At 43.0% G+C, this 17,849-nt stretch overlaps 1 protein-coding gene and 1 long non-coding RNA gene across 2 annotated transcripts; one reads left to right on the top strand and one right to left on the bottom strand.

Moving 5' to 3' along the window:
- Nucleotides 1-1,281: 1,281 nt before the first annotated feature.
- On the top strand, nucleotides 1,282-17,733 carry LOC131112335 (uncharacterized). The gene is made up of 5 exons (XR_009121381.1): nucleotides 1,282-1,468; nucleotides 1,605-2,807; nucleotides 7,002-7,331; nucleotides 7,555-7,846; nucleotides 15,311-17,733. It is a non-coding gene; the product is annotated as an uncharacterized LOC131112335 (long non-coding RNA).
- Nucleotides 1,952-13,476, bottom strand: alpk2 (alpha-kinase 2). The gene is made up of 10 exons (XM_058064170.1): nucleotides 12,114-13,476; nucleotides 9,448-10,618; nucleotides 7,697-7,844; nucleotides 7,482-7,609; nucleotides 7,367-7,411; nucleotides 7,009-7,307; nucleotides 5,830-5,918; nucleotides 5,543-5,760; nucleotides 4,271-4,319; nucleotides 1,952-4,195 (listed from the first exon to the last, which is right to left on the bottom strand). The coding sequence occupies exons 1-10, from the start codon at nucleotides 13,101-13,103 to the stop codon at nucleotides 3,985-3,987; spliced, it is 3,348 nt and encodes a 1,115-aa protein (XP_057920153.1). The 5' UTR covers nucleotides 13,104-13,476; the 3' UTR covers nucleotides 1,952-3,984.
- Nucleotides 17,734-17,849: the final 116 nt, after the last annotated feature.

Here is a 17,849-nt window from a genome sequence, read left to right as displayed (position 1 = left end):
TCGGTTGGGGGCTTACCGACTGGGGTGGCTGGGAGCTCTGTAGCGGTGCCCCACTGCAGCCCTGTGGGTCCCCCTGCCTACCTTTTGGTGTGGTGGGCGCCTGAGTTGCGGCATTATGGCCTGGGCCGTGGGCAGCCCCCAGCGCAGATGGCAACGCTTCCTGAACTGGTTCCTCTGGTTCTGGTTTCTGGTTCCTCAAACAAACTTCTTATGTGTGTCTTGTTGTTGTTTTTGTTTTTTAACATGTATAGCACTTTGTGCTCTTTTTCACAACCTGTTTTTGGAAAAATATCTTTTTAGCCAAAATTAATGTATGATGTTTTTCAATATGAGTAAAATAACCTCTGTGTGAGTGACAGGAAGAAAATCCCTGAAGTTCAATTGGCAGCACCTTTAGGTTAGCATGTGTAAATCTCATGACCCAAATAAACCTTTTCGGATTTATTTGGGTGGGTCCGGTCTGATATTTGGGTCAAATACAATACTTCCTGAAAAACCCAAACTAAACTGGCAACATTTTGGTCTTCTTGTCTTGCAAATTGGAAAAAAATAACACTTACTGCTAAACATTATGGTGAAGTCATATATGTAAAAAAAATGTATAATCTTTTGGGAAAACCTTGGGAAAACCCTCGTTGGGATAAGCGGTAGAAAATGAATGAATGAATGAATGAATGAATGAATTGTTGTTGTTACATTCTATGTATGAAAAGTGCTCTACAAATAAAGTTTGATTGATTGATAGTCATTGAGCATGAATTATATTTTGTATTTGTTGTCAAAATAGAAGATTCACTAATCCTTTTTTTTGTAAATAATTGGGGCTGAAGCATATTTTCGGGACTATTTAAGTTATGGTGCACATGCTGTGTGGTGAAGGGACGTCCGTTCATTCACACACATAATCTACAAGTTATCAGTTCCAAGGGCGAGCAAATAAACGGCACCCAGGCAAGCACAGGGACGTTTTATCAAGCCCTATCATGACAAACCAACCCGTCAACTCTTCATTTGCTCTTTTTTTATTACATATTTAAAAAACTTGTGTTAAAAGGCAGCATCTTTGCAGATCTAATAGACAAGATCCTTTATTATGCAGGTTACAAAGACCCTTATTGCCATACTGGGTCATTTTTTCCTCCTGCCCCTTGCCCACATGGACTCACCCCACCTTCTGCTTAGCTACCTACGGTCAGGGTCGATCAATACTTCCCCCGTGTACCTTATCACTAATCCAGAACTGGCTGTTTGTCCACAGCCTGCTCTGTCTACATAAAGACTTGGACCGACCATGAATCACCTTAAAATCCTCCCACAAAAAACACAAACCCCCGCCTGCTGTGAGCTTCTGGACTTTTAACCATTTTGGAAAGATTCTGGAAGGTATATGAGAGCGTGAGACTGTACGAGGACGGGATAGTAGCTGAAGGAACGTGGTGTGAAGAGGACGGCGTCTTACTACGATGAGGTGAAGTATTACTTTTTGTATTAAGACACATAATACAGCATATACAGTATATGTATTATCCAAGGGAACTATAACATCTGTCTGGCAAACACAACTGCAGACGTCCCACCAAGTCTGTTTTTCTTTGTTTTTCTAGTGCTGCCACGGATGACCCTAATTCCAGAATTCCTGAACCCGAGTCCTGTCCCGCGGAGCTGTGGAGTGTGACAATGGTGTTTGTGTCCTGTGTAATCAAACGCCATTATCACACTAAATAGCTACAGCGTGGAAAAAGAAACACTTGTTTCACCGTGTTGGAGCATTCTTTTTTTTTTTTTTTTTAATTATATATATATTTTTTTTTTAATTTATAGTTTAATTATTTAAATGTTTCAGGTTGATTGTCCAACAACTTGGTTTGTCACATGTTCCACAAATGTAGTAAGTACAGTGTACAGTATGATGCACACTGCAAAAAATTCAAAGTTTGACTAACAGTTTACCAATTTGCTTATTTTAATTAATATGGACTCAAATCTGTCATACAGCATATTGACACCAATGTAAGCTGACACTGACAATAAGACGACACCCTCTTTTTCACGACCTGTTTTTGGAAAAATATCTTTTCAGCCAAAAGTAATGTATGGTATTTTTCAATATCAGTAAAATAACCTGTTTGTGAGTGACTGGAAGAAAATCCCTGAAGTTCAATTGGCAGCACCTTTAGATTAGCGTGTGTAAATCTCATGACCCAAAGAAAACCTTTTTGGTTTTTTTGGGTGGGTCGGTCTGATATTTGGGTCAAATACAATACTTCCTGAAACACCCAAACTAACCTGGCAACATTTTGGTCTTCTTGTCTTGCAAATTGGAAAAAAATAACATTATGGTGAAGTCAAATATGTAAAAAAATCTAATAATCTTTTGGGAAAACCCTCGTTTGGATAAGCGGTAGAAAATGAATGAATGAATGAATGAATGAATGAATGAATGAACTGTAAAACAAACACGTCTCTCGTCCGTTCATCATCGCAACACTTCCTCACTAAACAGATTGCGAGATGCTTTCACTGACACCCCGAACATCACAACAACCTGTGAGCTGCATCTAATTTTTCCCGTTGTTGTTAAAACACAATTACATGTAAACTGGAAAAGGGCAATGTATTTTTAAATAATTTAAACATTTGTCCAAAGGACTGGTTTACTAGTGTCTGTTCTCTTTAGTTGCTTAGTTGCTTTAAGTGAACATGATTAAACGCAGCCTCCATTTACACCTCAAAGCACCAGGGCAGCGGAGCAGGTTTCAGAGTTGTCGTAACATTTGATGTCCAACTAACAATATCGGTTTATAAACGTGAGTAACCCCAATTATTTCTATAATAATTATAGAATTATATAACTTATATAATTAATTCAACGCTATATGCTGGTTGCACCGTGATATTGGCGTGTGTTGTGATTCAGCCGCCGAGCTGGTGGCTAACTGCTGAGCTAAGTTAGCCATTACTACTAATGGATATTGTTAGCATGCTAGTTCAGTCTGTTTAGTGTTTTGATTTTTCAACCACTGTGCCGCGGTACACTAGGTGTGCCTCTAACCCTAATTATTATCTAATTATTATCATAAAAATAACATTTATTAATCACTTTCTGAAAATATGTCATTGTCGAGTGTCCGTAGTGTAAAGACCGGCAGAGCAATGGAATACTCGTCCGTGTGGCAACACGTAGCTGATTGCCTCGTTCCTCCAGTAGACTTAGTGATGCATTTGAGGTGGTTCGTGGTGTGGCGCAAGAGTTTTCCAAAGTAAAAAAAAAACGTGCCGTGGTTCAAAAAAGGTTGAAAAACACATATTTAGTGTACTGGATGTTACGTTGCTGTGCTAACAATTGGCTATTACAGAGGCGTGTATCAAACTGGTAGCCCCTTTGCATTCATCAGGACCCAGGAAGTAACTCTAGGTTTTCAAAAAGGTTGGTGACTCTGGTCTAAAACAGAAATGCAAATAAAAACAATAAGTGGATATTCTCTTTGTAACCCTTAATACTCAGTACATTTGTTCCCCAAAACAAAGATGTTATGTTTGACTTCAAGTTCAAAGTTCCTTGCAGTGTGAATGGACTGTCAAAAATGAGGCACCCAAAATGGTGGAACATCACTTCTGTATTCGGCCTTGTCTTTCTTTGTCAAAAGTGTCCTTGAACAACAACAAAGCCTCAACAATGCAGAGACACTTCAGTGTGTGTTGAGGAATGGGGCGGGGGACATCATATTTCCATATAGCAGATTGTCCTTTACATGAAATTACAAGCAACTGTTTTTTTTTTTATAAATGTGTACAAGTAAACCACCCACACTAAATTAGCAAACAACAATATGTCCTCCATTTTTCACAAACAATAAGTTAATTAACAAATTTCTTGAATTTAATGAACTTAACAGCCTGAAAACATCACTAAAAGTAAAAAAAAAAAAAAAAAAAAAAAAGCCAGCTAAGACATCACAGTTTAACACTCCTGTTAGCCTCCTGTTAGGACTTTGCTTTCAGCGTTGGCCCAAATGTTTTTTTTTTGGCTCCTCCAGGAGGTTGAGGTTTGTTTTTCGGAGCACAAGAAGGTTTTTTCGCCGGTTTAGGCTGCAAAGACGTGAGGCCCAGGATCTCACAGTAGGAGTTACACTGGTGCAAGACTTTAAACTGGTCAATGAAGGAGGTGGAGCAGTTTCCTTTAAAGCCCTTATAGCTGAAAACAAGGAAGGGGAAAAAAGTAGAATGATAAAATAATTCCTATCATTCAATGTAACACAGAAACACTCACCCTTTCTTACATGTTGCGATTCCTACGTCGGTAAGCTTCATGCCAACGCCTGCAAAACAACATGCAGTCATTATTCAGACCGATTTATTGTTAAAAAAAAATACAATGCTAAACATGTTTTCATTCATGTCTTGACAAAAGTCAAAATGAAGGAAATGTCACACAAAGCTTATTTTCCTTATTGGTATAATATTCCATAAATCCAAGATGCTGAAAAAGTCATATTTTTGTTATTCTCTAGGAAAAGTAATGTTTGCCTTATTAGGCATTTTAGGAATTTTTGGAAAATCAAATTAAAAGTAAATGTATGTATTAATGTTACATTTATAGTTATTACATGAACAGTGGAAAAAGTTATGTTTCTTGTTTTACTTGGAAATTTCTTGTGTAGTAATGCTCATAATTTTTCCACAAAAAAATCTAATAATTATTGATGGTTTTTTTTCAGAAAACAAATTGTTACATTTATTGTTATTACGTGAACAGTGGAAAAAGTTATGTTTCTTGTTTTACTTGGAAATAAATTTATTGTTTAGTAATGCTCATAATTTTTCAACAAAAAAACTAATAATTATTGTTTTTTTTCAGAAAACAAATTAATGTTACATTTGTTGTTATTACATGAACAGTGGAAAAAGTTCTGTTTCTCGTTTTACTTGGAAATAAATTTCTTGTGTACTAATGCTCATAATTTTTCCACAAAAAACTAGTAATTATTGATGTTTTTTTCAGAAAACAAATAATCTTTTTTCTAGATAAACCAAATTGACAAATGTTATATATTTAAAAACAACAACCAAAATATTTGTCCATTTTAGGCAAATACCCAAGTGATATATATTATTCTATAAAAATGAGATTTTGAAAGATTTCTTTATTATTATTTTTAAATAAATAAGCCATGTCATGTTTGTTGTTTTTTGTATTTCTGTCATTCATTTCAAGAAAAAAAACATGAAAATAATTAAAAAGGCACACAGTTGTCCCTTTCATGCTTTCACATTCTTATGTTTACTGTATATTAGGTAATAGGAGTGTAAATGTGACTATAGGGTTGTTATTTCACATCTAGAGGGCTCTAATAATGTTTAAAACCCTTGTTCAGAAGGTTGTAAACAGGTTTTCTGTGCTCTATCTCTAAAAATATTGCATATATCAAGAATTTATTATGATAAAGTATAAAGTCTTGTCCTGTGTGTTAAGTACAAAATGGCTAGCTCAGTAATAATAAAGGTAAACGGAGAAGAGGAGAATGTACATCTTGGTCCCCACCTTGCATGTCAGTGACCAGCAGGTTTCCGTCCGTCCTTTGGTATACCCAATGCTGGAAGGCACAGCACTTGCGTCCCGCCTCAGAGTCCCGCCTCATCAGGTTGATCTCTTTGCCGTCCTTCACCGAGTACTTGACAAAATCGCCGATCAGCTCCTCCTCCAGTGTGGCATACGGGACGTTGCTGGACGGGCGGTGAACCAGGTAGATGGGAATGATCCTAGCGGGAAACCATCATTTCAAGGATCATTTTGGTATTTCCCAAATAGTTTGAAATTGCGCCACTCACTCTGGAACTTCACCGAAGGCTTCCACAGACTTGGCGGCGACCATGTACTCCTTGATGTACTCCCTGGCGGTGTTTTGAACATGACACTCCTACACGACAAAGGTCACTAGGTCACTGTTTATTAGCATGTTTAATAACGGGGGGCTATTGTTATAAAGCAATGGAACATTCCATACAAGCGCCACATTACATATGGTATTTTTACTATAGTAAAACTATACTCACAAATAGAATCCCATTCACTGTTTATAAAACTTTATTTGTAACTTACGTGACTGAGGGGGTAGAGCCATCCAAACCACAAATAATGATAAAAATATCATATACCATGGACAGTCATATGTATGGACAATTCTGTTATCAAAATTGAAATTATACAGATAAAGAATTAGAATCATGTTAATGTAATCAATAATGACATAAAATAATATTAAAAACTCTGAAAAATTAAATAAAAAATACTTTTTAAAAAGTCACAAAATGAAAGCTTGCACTATGTCAATAAAAAATATATATAATAAAATAAATCCAGGCGGCACGGCAGTCAAGTGGTTAGCGCGCAGACCTCACAGCTAGGAGACCAAGGTTCAATTCCAGCCTCGGCCATCAAATGTTCTCCACCAGGATCCAGAGGTTTTCCAATCGATTGAATTTATTCCAGGCTGCACGGCGGTCGAGTGGTTAGCGCGCAGACCTCACAGCTAGGTTCAATTCCACCCTCGGCCATCTCTGTGTGGAGTTTGCATGTTCTCCCCGTGCATGCGTGGGTTTTCTCCGGGTACTCCGGTTTCCTCCCACATTCCAAAAACATGCTAAGGTTAATTAGCGACTCCAAATTGTCCATAGGTATGAATGTGAGTGTGAATGGTTGTTTGTCTATATGTGCCCTGGGATTGGCTGGCCACCAGTCCAGAGTGTACCCCGCTTCTCGCCCGACAACAGCTGGGATAGGCTCCAGCACCCCCGCGACCCTCGTGAATGAATGAATGAATGAAAATAAATCCATAACTAGGTATGTATTAGTAGAAATCTGACCTTTGTGATTACGTGTTTAAACAAATGGGAAATAATAATATGTAATTGCCTGAAAAGTATTTTTACAAATGTTGGAACATATTGTAATATGTATTTGTTCATGTATTATTGCACACCATATACTACTCTATATGCAGGCCTTACCTCCACAGCCAAGCTGAAGTTCCTCTGAACGAGTTCTTCATTGTTCTTGGTCCCATAACTGACGGCATTGTGCACTTTGAGGACGCACGAGTGTCCCGACAGGAAGAGCGGCACCTGACCCTTGTGCAGCTTGGTCCGAAAAGCCCGACGGTGCATCCCTTCACCGAAGTGTGCCTTCTCTGTGACGATGCTGACGGGGTGGTTCTCCCCAAAGTACTGCTCTGACAGGAAGTCCTCTTTGAACAGCAGCCTGGAGCACTGGACGTCTTCCTCCTCGGCACCCGTCTCACCAGATGCAGCTGAAGGAGAGAATCATTTGTCAGGTCGGTATGGTGATGCAAAATGAAGAAAAACTCACATGAGATGGTTGTTGGAGACGCTGGGATGACAATCTCACAAAGCACTGTGGAACAAATTCACAATTTAAAAAACAAAATGCATTTTTAAAAAGTATCAAGAATGACGGAAAATACCTTCATAAGTGAGTACGTAGTCCAGTGTGATGGAGCCATTTGAGCTGCTGAGACAACACTGGTACTTTCCCAGGTCTTTGTGGGAGGCCTTGGAGATGGTGACACATGCTCGACTCTCGTCCCCTGCACTTCAAAGACACGCATAGCGCCACAAGAACCGAGGTCACTGCACGGACGAGCGCAACTCCTTTGACAGAGGTAATGAATCCAGATACCTTTGCTTCACCTCTGCCAGCAGAGCGCCCTCTCTCCTCCAGGTGATAACACGGTCGCTCGAGATGGCTGAGAACTGACACCAAAGACTGAGACTTTGAGGGTCGCCGCTCACAGACGCCGCCTGGATGGTCTGCACCACCTTGGGCTCTGTAAGTCATGGCGTGCACTTTTATTTAGAAAGATAGGAGGAGTAGCCATTACTAAACATTCATTCATTCATTTTCTACCGCTTATCTCATGAGGGGGTGCTGGAGCCTATCCCAGCTGTCTTCAGGCGAGAGGGTCCACCCTGGACCATGCCACATTCATACCTACTCACATTCATACCTATGGACAATTTGGAGTGGCCAATTAAAACCACGCATGCACGGGGAGAACATGCAAACTCCACACAGAGATGGCCGAGAGTGGAATTGAACTCGGGTCATTACTAAACATTTATTTATTATTTTTAATTTTAATTAGTAGGCCCCTACTTCCTTCAGTTTCTTCTGCAGCCCGTTTAGGTGGCAAACGTTATGTAAAGAAACCTTGTCATTTTCTTTACTTACTTCAGGGGTATCCAAAGTGCAACCCGAGGGCCATTTGTGACAGGCAGCTGCTTTTATTGTCCCACAGCACATTGTAAAAATATTACGGTATTAATAGGGTTAATATTAGGGATTTCTTGTTCTTCTTCAGTACTTTTCTTAAAACTAATGTTAAATTGGCACGGCGATCGAGTGGTTAGCGCGCAGACCTCACAGCTAGGAGACCCGAGTTCAATTCCATCTCTGTGTGGAGTTTGCATGTTCTCCCAGTGCATGCGTGGGTTTACTCCGGTTTCCTCCCACATTCCAAAAACATGCTAGGTTAATTGGCCACTCCAAATTGTCCATAGGTATGAATGTGAGTGTGAATGGTTGTTTGTCTATATGTGCCCTGTGATTGGCTGGCCACCAGTCCAGGGTGTACCCCGCCTCTTGCCCGAAGACAGCTGGGATAGGCTCCAGCACCCCCTTAGAAAATGTAGAAAATGAATGAATGTTAAATTGCCCCTCCGGTCTTAATAAAGTGTGAGAATTGAACTGAATTGATGTTTAAATGATCTTATGATTTCTTCTGGTACTCGTGTGGGCAGCAACAATTGTTAAGAAACTGTGATTTTCTTCAGTATGACTAGTTTGACTTCCTGTTATGATTTCTTCTGCACTCTGTTTAGGCAGAAAACATGCAAGTTAAAAATAGGACGTTTTGTGATACAAATACATTAAGAACACAGTTGCCACCCATGCAGTGTATTAAAACACAACAAGATATGTGTGTCATATTGTACGCTAACTGCAAAATGTATGCAAACCGAAACCAACTCGCGTATGGAAATAAGTTCCTGTGTAGTAAATTAAAAACAAAAAAAGCTTTCACATTTTTACATTCAATCACGGTTTGTTTCGCAGTCCTGTTAGGTAACATTCATTCATTCATTCATTCATTATCGACTGCTTATCCTCAGGGGTACACCCTGGACTGGTGGCCAGCCAATCACAGGGCACATATAGACAAACAACCATTCACACTCACATTTATACCTATGGACAATTTGGAGTGGACAATGAAGCTAGCATGTTTTTGGAATGGGGGGTGAAACCCACACATGCATGGGGAGAACATGCAACTCCACACAGAGATGGCCAAGGGTGGAATTGAACTCAGGTCTCAATGCGTGCTAACCACGCAAAGATAGGTAACAAAGATACAAATAATTTCTTACCTTCCTTGGGTGTGCTTGTTTTGTGTTTGTCCACTTCAGGGTGCGCCTTTTTACGAGGCACTCCAACATCCGCCTTTGCAACGTCCACAGTCTTCAACTGAAAGGAGACACCCGGCTTTGTTGTCTTTGTTTCCAAAAACTTTCCAAACTTATCCTCAGACAGGCGTCGCTTTTTATTGATATCTTCATTTAGCCGGCTGTTTTTGGTGTGATGCCTGTCTGGATCTGGATGCTTTTTCTCAACACTGTCCGATGTCTCCCTGTGGGTTTTGGTAGGTTTGGCGCTGAGTTTCGCCTCAAATGTTTCAATCCTTCCTTTAGCACATTTAGCCTTTGTGCTATTGTCCGTTTCGACCACAGGCTCGGCTGCGATCTTCGCCGCTGTCGTATTATGGTTGTGTTTCTTTTTTTTCTTGCCATGTGGCTTTGACTTTTCTCCACCAATGCTTCCGGTTTTCTCCTCGGCAACCGCAAGAGGCTGATTTTCTCCTGTTTCTTTTTGTTTGGAGGCTGTTTGAGTTGGAAGATGAGGCAAATTTATTATATTAGAAGCAGAACTACCGTGATGGTGGGCGGTGGATTTCTTGGAGCGAGATTTGCTCTCCAATGAGGTCTTGACATTTTTGTGAGGCGTCTTCGCTGCTATTTTCTGATTTACTTTCCCAGTGATGGGATTGTCCGGAAAAGTACTTGCACCTCGGTTCTTCTCCGAAATAACAGTTGTGGTTGAAAGTCTCCTACAGAGCGCAGTCATCTCCTCGGTGGTTCTCACTTCGTTGTCTCCTTTGGTGGTCTCATCACAAACTGTCCAAAGACTCCACGCTCGCGGGTGAGTGTCATTGAATGCCCTTTTATTTTGATCGCCTTCCAAGCTGCTTCTGCGACACTCCAAGCTGGAGCTGATTTCTAGAGGAGCTACGGGCACAATAAACTTAGGACACCCCCCCTGCGGCACCATCTGGCGCACTCCGTCAAGGTCCATTAGAGTGTCGGTCAACATGTTAAATTCCAGGCCCGGCACACCTGACACATAAGGGTTCATCAGCGTGGGATCTGCTGACGCTTCGAGTCCATTACGGTCAACCTCGGCTGAACCGTCGCTTGCATTGGCGCACTGATCCCGAGGGACACTTTGGTCCTCTGTCACGTTAAACTCTTCATGTCCAGACAGCTGGGGAAAACAACAAAAAGTAACATAATTAAAATGACTGTCGTTTAGATCTTCAGGTCCACCTCAAACTCGTCAGATGTTAATTTATTTAAGCTTTAATGTCAAGCATACTAAACACAAATAAACCATTCTCTACTCAATTGTCCATATAAATCAACACATACCTTCTTATTGAGCCGCAAAGGTGACCTTTACAAAACTGTCCATATCCAAGCCCTCGGGCCATTAGTCCTTTGCGCAACTGTCTCCGCTGTGGACCTGATCTCCATTAAAAACGAATGCAGGACCTGTTCTCCGTTCTCGTCCTTTTTAAAGACTATGATACGGCAATGGGTGTGTAGGAGTCGTGTTACAGTCCACAGCTGTCCTACCACCCCCCTCAAAGCATGCTATTATCATCCAACCCCTAGCTATTATTAGATGCCATCTCCGGTCATTGGATGTTCTCCTATACTATGCCCACCACCCACTATTTTGAATATGAATCCATAACATCCCGCAGAATCCGGGGCAAGGGGTACCAGACGAATGGTGGCAAGACTTTTTTTTACATTGTGTTCACCTCCATGACCGCGTATGTCGGTATGATGGCGGCAGCCGCCAAGGGGAAGGAGCGAGTTTCCAAAGTGCATAACGGCATACTTGTCAGAGCAGGGTTCATGTTTATGTGTGGTTTTATTAGCGTGCGTGGCGCTGTCATTTGTTGTGAGCTATCTTTAGCTTAAAAGGATCTAGCTCTTTTTTAAGTACAAAATTACAACTAAAACAAAATTACAACTTTTAAAGTCAGGACATTTGTGCCCCCTATAGTTTGTGCTGAAAATGCTTTGAAAAATGACAAAGTGTATACGACAATTACAGTTGTGTTCAATATTGTTAAACCCCTACTGCAATAATGCATTTTGGCAAGTTTGACATTCATTTTTTATCTTGTTTACAAATCACAAATCAAATTTACAGATCACAGAAGGACAAATGCAACTTAAATCACAACATTACTTTTTGTAATATTCCAACAAATGTCCATTCTGCGATTACCACTATGACAAAATTATTCGACCCCTTGGTTACATACATTTTTAATACTTCGTAAAACACCCTTTGGCATTAATAACGTCCTTCAGACATGACACATAGCTTGACCCAAGTTTCTTGCAACGATCTCCAGGAATCTTAGCCCACTCCTTGTGGGCAAAGGCCTCCAGTTTACTGGCATTTTTGGCCTTTCATGCTGAAACTCCCTTCTTCACGATCTGATTCTCGATCAGATTTAAGTCAAGTGATTGCAATGGCCACTCCATAATCTTCTATCCCTTTGTCTGCAACCAAGCTTGGGATTGTTGTCCTTTTTAGAAGGTCCAACGTCTCCCAAGCGTCGGTTTTGTCACTGACTCCATAAATGTTTGGAGCATGTGAGCGTATATTTAAAGTTTTCAAGTGTTTAGGACGTGTGCACCCGATTTTGTTGCTGATTAATGTATTAAAAATGGCTTACCTCTTTGTTTGTTATCTCAGGAGGTGTAGGTTGTTCCATCACATCTGCATCCTCCACTATCTTTAGTATGATTTCTTCATTGTGGTTGTCAAAGTCTTCCTCAAAGAACTGGACAAAGTCAATAAGGTCCACATCTTTAGATAAGGAAGTCCAGGTAGAGTTGCCTTCTGTTTTCTTTTGATCGTGATCTGTTGAATCATTTTCCGGTAGAAATGCGACACATCCCTGCCCCGATTCCTCCTGGGTGTTTTTTTCCACCACCTGATCTTGGACTCCCATCTTGGATTGATCCACCCCTGTTCTTTTTGTATCAGCGCACGGATTTATGTCCGCTAGCGCTTCGGTCAGGGCGTCTATCTCAGCTCCGAACTCAGAGAAGGCGGTAGTGTGGTCCTTGGGTGGGTTAGAGACAATGACACTCCAGTCTGACAGAGCGCTGGCCCAGCTCTCCACTGAGGACCACCTCTCCACCGGTGGAGCCCAATCTGTGGTCCAGTCAATGCCGTCATGAAATCCGTAACCTGATACCCGTGTCTCTTCCAGGGTTAAGTGGCTCACGGAAGAAGGCAAAACATCCATCTTATCTGGATCCTCGCCAGCAAAAAACTGGCATGCATCCGCCCACAGCTCTGCAGGACTGACGCTCCTCGGCCCTTGTGGGGTGACATTGTTAACCTCAGCGGGTGGCTTAAGTCCTGTCATGTCTGACTCAGAGTCCGGTGTAGGCCATTCTTGAACATGTGTCACGCTCTTGGCTGAATCACACAAGGGAACGCAATGATCATGTTCTTTATCCTCAGTGGGTGACGTCCATCGTAAGGGTTTAGTCTGTGCGTCAGACCTCAGGATGAAGTTTTGTGTGTCGCTTTCAAATATATACAGCTCTGACGTAGCTTTTAAGCCCGTGTCACTCTCCGAGCTGTCCGACAACGACCTTACATAGGCCGTCCGATGTTGGTTGTAGCTTGGGGGAGAATCCCTGGAAGCCATCAATATCTCAAGTGTGGGTGACTCAGTCCAGAATGGGTGTTTAGTCTTTGCTATCAGGATGGGATCACCGTAAATCTCAGATGATGGTGAGGTTAGGCCATGAGACCAGCGAGGCAGTAGAAGTTCTTATGAATCCCACAAGCCTCTAAGACTTTAATCTTGATCCGGGAAAGAAAAATAGCGTGAATCTTGAGTGGAGTGACTTCTCAGTAGAATGGAGGGCGACTGAATTTGGCCTTCTTTGTTGATTAGTGTCAGTTCCATCATGACCTCTTCAGACTTTGTGCATTGCGTTGAATTTTAGCTTCCTGCGAAGTAATGCCATAATGATAACCTTATCTTCAGCTGTAAACCAAAACAACTCCAACCACAACATGAAACTGTTCTCCATTTGTACACATCTTGGATATGGATATACTGTAGGTGCACCTACTGTAATGTGAGGAGTGGCTATCTCAAGTAGCATGTTTATCTAAGCCTGTACATATGTCTTCTTTTAGACGCTAAGTGACTGTGAACACGGCTAGAAAGATAACTACTGTTTATCTGGTGCTACCTGTGATTGGTTACAATAGTACAGTTGTTACAGTGACCGTACTGTAAAGGGGTTGTTACTAGCTTATTAAATGATAAAGCACTTTTGCACGATTGGCCTCCATGTCGGTGAAGATACGAGGTGTTGAAAGCGTTGCCAGAGCGGCGTGTTGTCCAAAACAAGACCTTTGATATGTATAGAGTACTGGACAGGAGCTGGCGGCAAAGAGGCTGGAAAAATACCAGAACATCTTCACCCATGGCCCGCATTTGTTACTTGCATGCCTCACTGAAGGGCACCTTGTTGAGACGACACGCTACGCAACAACAAACTACCGATCAAAATCCCAGTTAACGATTAATCTTTGGGACAGTTAATCTTGTCTTGGTGTTCCAAAATGATGCCAATCAGTCCTTTGATGTGTCATTCACTGGATGGCTCCGTCTACGTCCTGACATTTCAGAAATAAACCGATAGATCCGGCGTAAGCGTTTCGGAAACACGTTTAACGACTGTCATTAGATCTCGACAACGCAAAAAAAGCATGCTGCAGGCCACAAAGTACGTACCTCTTTCATAGACGTGTGCTTGAGGATATAAAGCTGTGATGCACTTGACTTGAGCTCCTCTGAGGGAAGGGGTTCACCTATTTTTAGGTACCCCCCACTGCCGCTGCCTCTCACCTCGCAAGAGCGAAGAGTTACCTGATAGTGCGGGCATGTGGCAATCCTCAACATCTAATACTCTAATATCTATATTTACAAACCTCCATCAATATTGGCCTACTTTGCTGGCAGCCTCTTGGTGTCAACAAAGTGTTTTTGTTTTGGCTAGCTAGCGCGACCACTCAAAAATGACAAGGGCGATTTTAATGAAAGTCTGTGCCCGTGTGGTTTATGTCCTGAGGAAGTAAAGGTTCAGGAAGTAAAGTGAGGAATTTAGGTTCCGGTCCGGGCCGCTCCAAATTCGCATAACAAAAATATCATTCATTCATTTTCTACCGCTTTTCCTCACGAGGGTCGCGGGGGGTACTGGAGCCTATCCCAGCTGTCTTCGGGCGAGAGGCGGGGCACAATCACAGGGCACATATAGACAAACAACCATTCACACTCACATTCATACCTATGGACAATTTGGAGTCGCCAATTAACCTAGCATGTTTTTTGGAATGTGTGAGGAATACCCGGAGAAAACCCACGCATGCACGGGGAGAACATGCAAACTCCACACAGAGATGGCCGAGGGTGGAATTGAACCCTGGTCTCCTAGCTGTGAGGTCTGCGCGCTAACCACTAGACCGCCGTGCCGCCCCACAAAAACATCAAATAACGGCAAATAAAATTTCATAGTACAGGGAAGTTGTAGCTTACACCTTTCTGGACACAGAGCTAATCTGTTTAGCATGTAATGGCATTTAGATCAACAATACTATCTGCCACAATGGCTGGACGGGACAAAAAAAAATTAAATAAAATTTAGGTTCAAATATGTATAGATATATTTTTATTATTGGTTCCCTAAGCCCCCGATGGCAAATAATTATAACAGTCTTAGTTTGGAATTAACTTATTATGCACTCAATTGTTCAAATGAAATAAAACCATTACCATTAACATGTATAGTCGATACCTGCTAGCTAACAATTTTAGCATGTTTGCATTTTTCCACAAAGGTATCCTTTTGGTGATTGGTGGCACCCCCTGGTGGCCGCTAACTGTTCATGGGACTGCACTCGTCAGTGCTGCCAGCACACTGGGGGCGCTGCGGTGGGCGGTCGGTAACTTGAAAGACGTCCCAGCGAACAGGAAGTAGTCCTCTGTTGAAAAGCTGAGATGCCAGGAAGGAGAAGAACAAAATGGCGGCGAGGGAGCACAGCATGGCGAAGGTCTTGACCGGGAAATGCTGCACGTGAGTCCCGTCCTCCAGAGTGCTTCCCGGGAATATGATGACAGGCGTCAGGCCTATCAGGGGCTCACCGCACAGCAGCCGAATCAGGATACCCAGTACAGCCCCCAAGATGGCACCATAACTATTGGTGATGTGGAAGAAGAGGACGCAGACGAGCTGAGGGAAAATGATGTTGTAGGATATTTGGATGCCCACGAACCAGAACAGGACCATGCTGGTTTTCAGTTTGGTGAATGCCGCCCCGGTCACCCCCACCACCACTACCGTGAGGCGGATCACATGCTGGATCTCTCGCTCGGACGCCTGAAAGCAGAAGAGCAGGAAAGTCACATCCCACCCTCAACTGTCAGATGCCAACACCCGACCTCACCTGCGGTCTCAGGATGTTCTTGTAGATGTTGGATGAGAACACGGACGCCGCGGAAAGCAGGGCGGAGTCTGCAGATGACATCACAGCAGCGGCCACGCACGCGATCCCCAGGATGGAGATGTAAGGGGGGGTGAGGTGTTGCAGCACCATGGGCAGGACCAGCGCCGCCTCCCCCCGCTCCCATGGTGATGGAGAACCGTACGATGTCGCGTTCCAGTCTGGCAGCAAAACACTCATGACACTTTAATGCGCTTTACCCAGATGATAGGAAGTCTTACCTGTGGATGCCGCCACCGCCCCCAGCAGGACGGGAGGTATGCCGAAGATGAGGATGATGAAGGCGGCGATAAAGCACAGACGCTTGGCCATCATGGGAGACGCTACCGACAGCGTCCTCTGGTGGAAGGATTGATACCCAGAATTGCCCAGCGCCTGTCAGATAGATGTGAGGGGGGGGCACTTTATGCAGGAAGCTAGACCACATCCACAGGGCGACACCATCAGGCCTCCACACCACTAGCGTGTGTGTGTGTGTGTGCTCTTACCGTAAATAAAAAATTATCCAGAAGGATCCAGAAGTTGTTGGCATTCCAGCTGCCAATCCAGGGAGCGTGCAACGTGTTGTTCATTAGTGTGGAGCCGATGTTGACCACGTGTTGACTCGCCATAGCGAAGGGAACACAAGCCCACTGCACACACACACACTCTCCGTTAAAATCTCTCTCTCACACACAGTTTAAAGCAGACAGGTGTACAGACCAGACTGATGAAGATGAGGAGCAGCTGGATGACGTCAGTGTAGGCCACAGAGTAGAGCCCCCCCAGCAGTGTGTATGTGATGGCCACCCCCACCGAGATCCAAACGCAAACATTGAAAGAAAGGTCCAGAACCACACTCATGGTCACACCTGTGTCACACACACACACACATTGTTGCCGCACTACAAATCACATCTGACCATGTGTAGTGCATGTTCATGTGTGTGTGTGTGTGTGTGTGTGCGTGTGCACATCACCCAGGCCGATGAGGGTGGAGGGAAGCCAGAATACATCAAGCAAAATCGATGTCACACAAAAAGCCCCCGTCAGAACTTTGCCGTAATTGTGCTGGAAAAGATCCATCACGGTGATGCAGTGTCTCTCATGGAGCGGCTTGGCGAACAAGAGGCTACCTGTTCGAGAGCCGCAAAGTGTGAGTCAAACCGTGTTGCATTTGTCCCTGTGGGACACTTCAACTCTGATCTGTTGTTGTGCTAACAAGTTATTGATTGATTGACAGTAAATGTCTCAGGAAGAGAAATCACCAATAATAAAAGAAGCGCTGTATCCCAGAATCACCGTGATGGCCCAGGCCACGCCCATGGAGGGGGTGTACACTATCTCTGCCAGGCCCACGATGAAGCCACCTCCCACCCACGTGGCTGCAGGAGGAACGGAGATGTCACCAAGGTCACCATTTACCATACTACTGCCCGGAAAGAGCCTCACCCGTCAAGGTGCAGATTCCCACCAACATGCTAATGTGCCGATTGGCCAGCAGTGACAGCTCCAGGAAGGTGGTCGTATGTTTGCGCTTTTCCCGACGGCCCTTGAAGTAAGCCCAGATGCCGATGCCGAAAACCAGCACGTAGAAGAAGAACATGGCTATGGCTCCTGGAATGTTGACGGCCATCTTGGACTAGAAGGTGAACAAATACTCACAAATACTTCACATAACTTACTCAAAGCAAAAATTATTTTTTCAACCGTAACCAAAACTTATAATGTCTTTAATCATAAAATCATCATTAAACATGATTCTTTCTAATCGGACAACAAAATACACAGACATGTCATATGGGATTCACTTGCAGTATTGATGCATCCTGAAGGGGTCAGACGTACACAAGTTGCAAGGTGCTTGTCATTCCAATCTTCCAGTGAGGAAAAGTTT

Source organism: Doryrhamphus excisus, chromosome 2, assembly GCF_030265055.1.
Source record: "Doryrhamphus excisus isolate RoL2022-K1 chromosome 2, RoL_Dexc_1.0, whole genome shotgun sequence".
Lineage (NCBI taxonomy): Eukaryota > Metazoa > Chordata > Actinopteri > Syngnathiformes > Syngnathidae > Doryrhamphus > Doryrhamphus excisus.
This window is presented reverse-complemented; position numbering and strand designations above follow the sequence as displayed.